Source organism: Glandiceps talaboti, chromosome 18 (assembly GCF_964340395.1).
Source record: "Glandiceps talaboti chromosome 18, keGlaTala1.1, whole genome shotgun sequence".
Lineage (NCBI taxonomy): Eukaryota > Metazoa > Hemichordata > Enteropneusta > Spengelidae > Glandiceps > Glandiceps talaboti.
In genome coordinates, this window is record NC_135566.1 from 13,272,294 (window position 1) to 13,280,062 (window position 7,769).

The 7,769-nt window shown below is 33.6% G+C and overlaps 1 protein-coding gene across 1 annotated transcript in view; it reads left to right on the forward strand.

Annotated features, from left to right (window-relative positions):
- Positions 1-6,181, forward strand: part of LOC144449705 (rabphilin-3A-like) — a 60,095-nt gene extending 53,914 nt beyond the window's left edge. Inside the window, exons 11-15 of the mRNA XM_078140282.1 lie at positions 2,633-2,759; positions 3,349-3,506; positions 3,855-3,936; positions 5,137-5,233; positions 6,051-6,181. Coding sequence (XP_077996408.1) covers positions 2,633-2,759; positions 3,349-3,506; positions 3,855-3,936; positions 5,137-5,233; positions 6,051-6,181 — 595 coding nt within the window. The remainder of the gene's footprint in view (positions 1-2,632; positions 2,760-3,348; positions 3,507-3,854; positions 3,937-5,136; positions 5,234-6,050) is intronic.
- Positions 6,182-7,769: the final 1,588 nt, after the last annotated feature.

The window sequence follows — 7,769 nt, forward strand, 5'->3', positions numbered from 1 at the left end:
GAGAATAAGATAATTACACCAGTGCCAGTAACATAAAAGTAAAATCAAGGAAAGTAATGGCAATTTAAGAACGTTTAGACTCATAATTTCGAACACAGCAGAACCAGTGATATAGACACAAGTTGTCATACTATAGTATATATTCCATATTTTTTTGTTCAACTTGGCTAGTGCATGGTGTAAGGTTGGTGGTCTAGTTCTTCTCACACCCACACTGCACCACACCCATTTTCCTTTTGTTGGCAAGTCGTTTCTGTAAATGAAGTAGTAATATAAATGGTAGGTTTATGTAATGTGTAGTAGTAGTAGTATATTGTGTGGCTTTAACGATGTATTTGATGTATTTTGAGGATTTGCCACGTCATGTGAAGATACTGTTAATTTACACAATAACACATATATGACACCTCAAACATTGATGTTTTCTTGCATGCCGTTTGAATGTTTACACCTTTTTTAAACTGTAAAAGGGATGTCGTCAAAACTTTAATAATCATTTTATAAATTTATGGAAGGTTGTTTGGCTCTGAACATGAGGTCATTTTACATGCTTCAGTATGTGCAAAAGTAAAAGTATCTTGAAAACAAGAACAAAAATAGAGAAACAAATAGTCCACATTGCACCCATTATCGCTTTAAAGGAAAAATCCAATGAAATTTCGTTACACCTTCAGTTTGTTTTTCCTAGTATATTAATGATATATTTGTGAATTGTAGGACTATGTAGAGCCTCCCAAACAAGCATTCACCATTTGGAATGATCCAATCATGGCAGTATCTCCTTATACCTCCATGATCCAATTAATACCTGTGTTAGTGAAATAAGAATTTACAGGGTTTGTCATACCCAGTGAATAGATCTCAGCTGTTAATTATACTTGGCTGAGATTTGTGTCTCACTTACATAGACTATGGGTAACTTTTGGCCAGGATATTTTATTTTCCACCTGCCTACTAGTAGGCAAAGACAACTTCCAAGATACGTGCATTCAGAAGTATTTCAAAAGGAAGGGGCTGTGAATGAAAATAGAAACTGAATGCAGCCATTGATTGATTCATTCAGAAAGTACTCCTCATTAAGTTAATCACATCCACTCTCTGAACTAAAAGGATATGAGCACAGTTTCAGATTTGTGGAAATCATTGATTTTTGCCCAAAATATTGATTTACTAGGAATCCCCATTTCCCCTTTCCATTGTCATTCAAGTGCAATCAATAGACAGTGGAACACAAAAGGAATCAGAGTCCATAAAGTGAAAGCTCTGTCAGCTAGGACTAGTATAAAACAATAGAGGACGCAAAGATGATCTAAATGAATGAATGGGATAAACAAAATCAATAGTTAAAGACAAAGGAATGTACGTAGCCTTATTTCCTGTCTTTGTGCATAGACCCTCCACGGTGGAGAGTCTATGCTTTGTGTGAGTACCCATATATAGGTGAACAGACAGTTTAGACTCTATTTCAGTCGTGGTGAGTAGAGACTGAATGCAGTGTAGAGTTGTAGGGGGTTCAACCATAGACCCTACACATGTGTAGGTCTATGGTTGAATGTACTGACAGTCCTTCCAGAATCAGGTAATTTCAACATCACTTTTTACATAGTTAACTTAGAGTAATACAGTTAATTTGCTGTGTTACACTAGAATTGTTTTTAAAGGTTATACCGGGAGATATTTATGTAAAAGTTTGTTTTACTCAAAAGTACACATGATGATTTGGAAACAATTTTCAATTTCTTAGATTGTGTCGAACTCAAACACTTCTTTAACTAATATAGGAGACCTTGTAAAGAAAAATGTTGTGTCACCAGCTATTTTTTTTAGTACGTCCTTGCAAAGAATTTAAATCATGAAGCATTATATGAGACATAGTGGTTAGCACTCAGGATTGCGGTCATGGGTTTGAATTCCACTGTTTTCATTTTCTGTGACTGACCCAAACCCAGGGTGAATGTTCTACAGACTCGATGGGTAGGCTGTATCACTCAGCTGTGTCTCACTCACAAGATGAATACGAATTTGGGGGGACTACTCAAAAAGTCAGGGATGATTACTCACACGGAGACCACAGCTTCTATGTTTTCTGGGTCTGGGTGACTTCAGGATAGCCTGTGGACTGACTGGGAAAGCCTTGACAGTTCAACAGCGACATGATGTAGAGCGTGCAACATAGCCCTGTCACATAGTCCCAAAACCTGAACGGAACTCTAAGAATGATGTGTGATTCTGTATATGTATGCATGAAAAGAAAGTCCTTGGAAGCCATTCTCGCAAACCAGAGCAGTTATTTCTTCCACGACACTGCGAAATAATTGATGGCGCAATTTTGGATGGTGTCGTAAAAGAGGCTGTGGTTTGCGACGATGCTAGAAGCAATCCCAGCACAAACAAATTTAAACCATGAAGCATTACTTGATATGTAAAAAGTTAAATACTTTGTGTGTCACTTTGCTTTCAAATTTATTTTTCAATTTTCATTTGTTTCAAAAATGGTGACATTGTTTTTCAGCCTACCCTAGTAATATAGGCTCAATATTCAGTGATAGACTGTCGGTTCTAGATAGAAGTTATTTCTTTCCAGTATGATGGTTTTAATATTTGTTTCTTTTTTTTTTATTGCGCTGTACAGACTCTCTGTGTTGGATGAAGATAAATTTGGTCACAACGACTTCATAGGAGAACACAGATTACCATTGAAGAAGTTAACACCCCATCAAACTAAGAATTTCAATGTTTATCTTGAGAAACCCTTACCAGTAAGTTTTTTGTTTAGCCAAATGAAATATTAGTGTGTTTCCAATAACCTGATCAACCCAAGTTTAAAGTGACACATGCTGAGTTTATAAGCTTTTGTAATCAAGTGAAAATACTTGAATAGAACTTCATTCCAGTATAATGTTAATGTGGATGCATGTCTTCTATACCATTACAATTGTCTTCTTACATTGTTAGAACAGTTGATTACATAGTAGGAATTTTTTGATAGAGATCATAAACTACGTAAGAAATTTGGTTAGAAGTGCGAAATGAAGTTCAGCAATTGCATTGACGCCCTACAAACACCTTAAGTCACACAAGTACTTTGTGGCTGAATAATGAAAAATATTGGGGACTAATAATATTCATGTGAAAGCATAATTCATGAAAAATTGTAAAGATTTATGGCAACTTTGAATGTTTTGAGTCATATTTTGACGACTGGAAAAACAATTGACATAGACGTGTGTTTTGTCATGATGTATAAATATCATATTTTCTGTTTGAACGTGCACAACTTAAATGTGTAGTTTAGAAATTTACTAATAAGTTTTCAATCATCTTTCAAATGTTGTTATTTATTTTCAGCTTGAGAAAGATGATGAGTTAGGCTCCAATGATAGAGGTAAAATTTTGATGTACTTGAAATATTGGAGTCGAACCCAACAGTTGACAGTGGGCATCATCAGGTGTGCTGGACTGGCTGCCATGGATACCAATGGATACTCAGATCCATATGTCAAAGTGTAAGTATAGATCTATTGTTAAGAATTACATGACAGAATGCCACGACAATTATGCAAGTCCAAGTGGGGTGTACTTGGGAGTCTGCAGAAGTGCTTGCAGTGTTCTCTGCACTTGTACTTTCACAAGTGTGTGTGTGTGTGTGTGTGTGTGTGTGTGTGTGTGTGTGTGTGTGTGTGTGTGTGTGTGTGTGTGTCTGTGTCTGTGTCTGTGTCTGTGTCTGTGTCTGTGTCAGTCTGTATGTGTGTCTGTGTGTCGGTGTCAAAGGCCAATAACTTGATGTTGATCTGGACTCTATGATAAAAATTATACACCTTGGTATGTTAAATTATTTTTGTTCTGTTTGCTAGTTATCTGAAACCAGACCAAGGAAAGAAAACCAAGTTTAAAACAGTGACTAAGAAGAAGACACTGAACCCAGAGTACAATGAAGTAAGTGTTATACATCAATGATATTATATCATGTTGTGTTTTATAAGTAGTGATAAACCATTCTAAAGGGTATACACACATTTACTGACAGATGAGTTGTGCCTTTTCACCTTAAGTCGTCTCCTGTGTTTTCAATTGCCTTGTTCCTTTGATGTTACATATCGTAGATTGCATTTTACTGTTCTATGCTTGTCTGTCAGTTCACTTTTCGTTTGTGACTTTACTTCAAATTGTGTAGCTTTTCCTTTTGTCTACCTTTTCACTTAGTGTATTGAGTTCAATTTTATTTACTTTTAGTACTGTATAATTGTTAATGTAGAGATGCATGAGGGCTTCAATGGAAAGAATAGTTTCATTTACTTTAGTACTGTAACACTTATTTGAGCTATGCCCTGGATATATATTTTTTTATTATCAATAATATTACTAATACTGGTCTCTGGTATTTATCGGGCAAATTCAACCATAAAACAAACAAGTATAGGAAGTAATATGGTAGTATTTCAGTTCTTGAAAAAACAAGTTATTTCAGATGTTTCAAGCTATGACTCATTCTCATTGTAAAGGCTATATCAGTATATACTATAGTAATGTAGAGATGAAAGCTGGAATATGTGTTGATAATGTTGAATAGTCCGTTACTCTGACCACGTTATTTGCACAGATATAGAACTCTTTAGATAAGTTTTTTTCTCTAGACTACATGTCAATATCCTTAAACACGTTCATCAGGTCGGTAAAACATAGTAATAATATGTTCTTGTACCAATGACCATTTCGCAACATTTCGCCAGTTCAGGTCGACAGGTTTTGTCAAAGTGTCTATTTGCTGGCTTTACCGCTAGGTGGCAGTTTGACAAAAGTCTGTTGACCTGAACAGGTGATACGTTACTCGTAAGTAATAAACGCTCTTGATCGTTGGACAAGAACATATTACTACAAACCTGGAAATTTTCGCTAAAGACTTATTTTCACTGGAAAACAAAAACGCAAAAGAAGGCAGTGACTTAAATGCCTTCTTGTACATGAACACAATGTACCAGTCTGGAAATTAGTGTTGGAGAACTTTGCTGAAGACTGTAAAATTGTAAAATTTTGTAGAAGCGAAAATATCTAGGTTTCCAGTATTACTAAATGACAAATAAATTGTCCAAATGTGATTAGTGACTAATTTGACCAAATGTTGTATTTTTTTAACAGGAATTTAGTTATGATGTAAGATTAAGTGACTTAGCCAAAAAGACGCTTGAAGTGACAGTTTGGGATAAAGATCTTGGTAAATCCAATGATTACATTGGTAAGTGTAACATATGTTAGATTCTGTAGATTCTACAGGAAGTCTCCTGGAATCTAGTATATTTTGGATTCCTGCTTTTCAGCCATTCTCGAAAGAAACCTCGTTTTAGAGCATCCATAGGTCATGGTCATAGATGTAATAACATTGCAGTATGTAGAATGTCTAAAAATGTATCTAAAAAACTCTGTGAGGATCTGAAAATGACACCATCCTAAATAAGATAAGCAAAAGTGTTTGTGTAAACTGATTGAATATGCCATTGACTTTTGCCATAAAATACAACAAAAACTAATTTGTATTTATAGAGTATACAACAGTATACAACTTTCAATTAGAAAGGTGCTTCTGAATAGCACCCCTAGTGGTCAAAGTGTACAATTCTCTTCTTTTTCCAATAACCAAACTTTGGAATATTATTCTGTACTTTTGTTTGTACATGCTGTACTTTAAAACCTTTTACCATCTTACATGAAAAAATACAAAACTGACTTACCTTTGGTAGAAACTAGGATCTTCTCAGGTTGGATGTCAATGTGTGAACAGTGCACTGCTGTGAAGATATTTTGACAGACCAAAATTTAGTGTCAAGAAAGAAATGTTTATCCAAATGGATAGTTTTCCTCGAAAATTGTCACTCATGCATTGTATAGTGTAACTAAAAATTTCGCTGTGAAAAATGTCAAAAAAGGTGCATACACTCTCTACAGTACATCCCAACTTTGGTCAAGGATAAGAAATCAACATATTTTTTGGATTCTCACATTGTATGATATCTATGTGAAATCGTAGATTTATTTTTATTTTATTTTATTTTCAGGTGGTCTGCAACTGGGTATCCAGGCAAAAGGTGACAGATTGAAGCATTGGTTTGAAACTCTGAAAAATCCCGACAAAAGATTTGAAAGATGGCATGCTTTGTCAGATGAGTTGTTTAGTCATGATGAGTAAGATGGAATGAACAGATTACAATACCATAAGCAAAATAATTCAATATAGGCAGAAATTTTTTTTTTTTAAACGGTGATAAACAAAAATGATATGAATTCCACATACAAGTGATTTCAAATCGTGCTGAAGATATTGTGAATTGAGTGTGCTCAGCATGGAGTTTAGCAAGGTAGTGAAATGTACACACAAATATATATATATATTTAAAGAATGTAACACAAAATAATATGAACTGTACATGCAAAGTGTCAATATCTAAAAGAAATTGACATATTGTGAAATGCGAAATGGTACATTTGAAATCTGCATATAAAAGATGTTACATGAAATGTACATGCAGATTGTGACGTCTAAAAAATTAGTTACTCAGAAATTTTCAAATTGAAGTGTTTTCAATGCAGTCTCCAATATTTTACTTTGAATGAAGTATTGTGGATTTCAAAAAGTGGTCAAACGCACCCTTTTATGGTAGATTCGTTTTTGCATCTGCCATAAAAAGGTACACTCTATCCTGATATCCTAATTATGTGTATATATATGAAAAATTATGAAAAAAAATATAATATAAAGTTATTGATATATGTTGTGATGGGTTTGAGGGTGGGGGGATGGGGTTAAAATAAGCCAAATATATCGATAAGGTGTCATATAATGAAGTTAAGGCAGTATATAAAGAAATTGACAAATTAATAATTATTACTTTACAGAGAAAATAGAATGTTTTAAAAACTGATTACAGATTAGTGCTGTACATATCAAAGCATAAGAATTAAATTATTTGAAATAATACTCAGATTTAGTCATTCCATTTAGAATCATTTCAGTTACTTAAAATTTTGAAACAGAAAATTATTAATTTCTGGAGAATGCATCTATCACAAATTTAATAAATACTTAATTTATCTAGCAAGTAGTATTATGTTTTAAAAATTTGAGACTTAATATCATGTTGATATAGATACTTATTACGTAAAAGTTTTTTTTTTCATGTTTGCAGGTGTTTTTGTGTATCATGCTTAAGAATTACAGATATATAGTTTTAAGACAAAAAAAGTAGAAACCTAAATATTAGAAGATAAAGTTGGATCAACAGAAAGGTTTATGTGTTAAGGTTACAGTTTCATTATTAATCCATAAAGTGATATTTTGGTCTACAAATAACTGAATACTTATTATAATCGGATCGCCCTACCACCATGAATATGTATCAATACTATTTCGTACTGCTACACAAACCGTGATAAGTACAGAATCATCTAGATTACAAGCCAATCATCTTATGCAAGAAAAATTATTCCAGTGTAGTTATTCAAGCTGCACTTGCTGCAACTGGAGTATTATTTTTTTGATCAGACAGCCAAAAATATATTCACTGAAAATTGTTAAAATACCAATAATTGGACATTGTACAATTATGACAACATAAATTTACAAGAAACATATTTTATGATGTCATGAATCTCATTATGATGTCATGATTTTTGTCCTGAATCTTATGACATCAATGATACATTTTGTATTTGTCAGCACATTACCATTCTCTTTCTGGCATGATTCCTGGTCATGACATGGCTATCATCACATAATG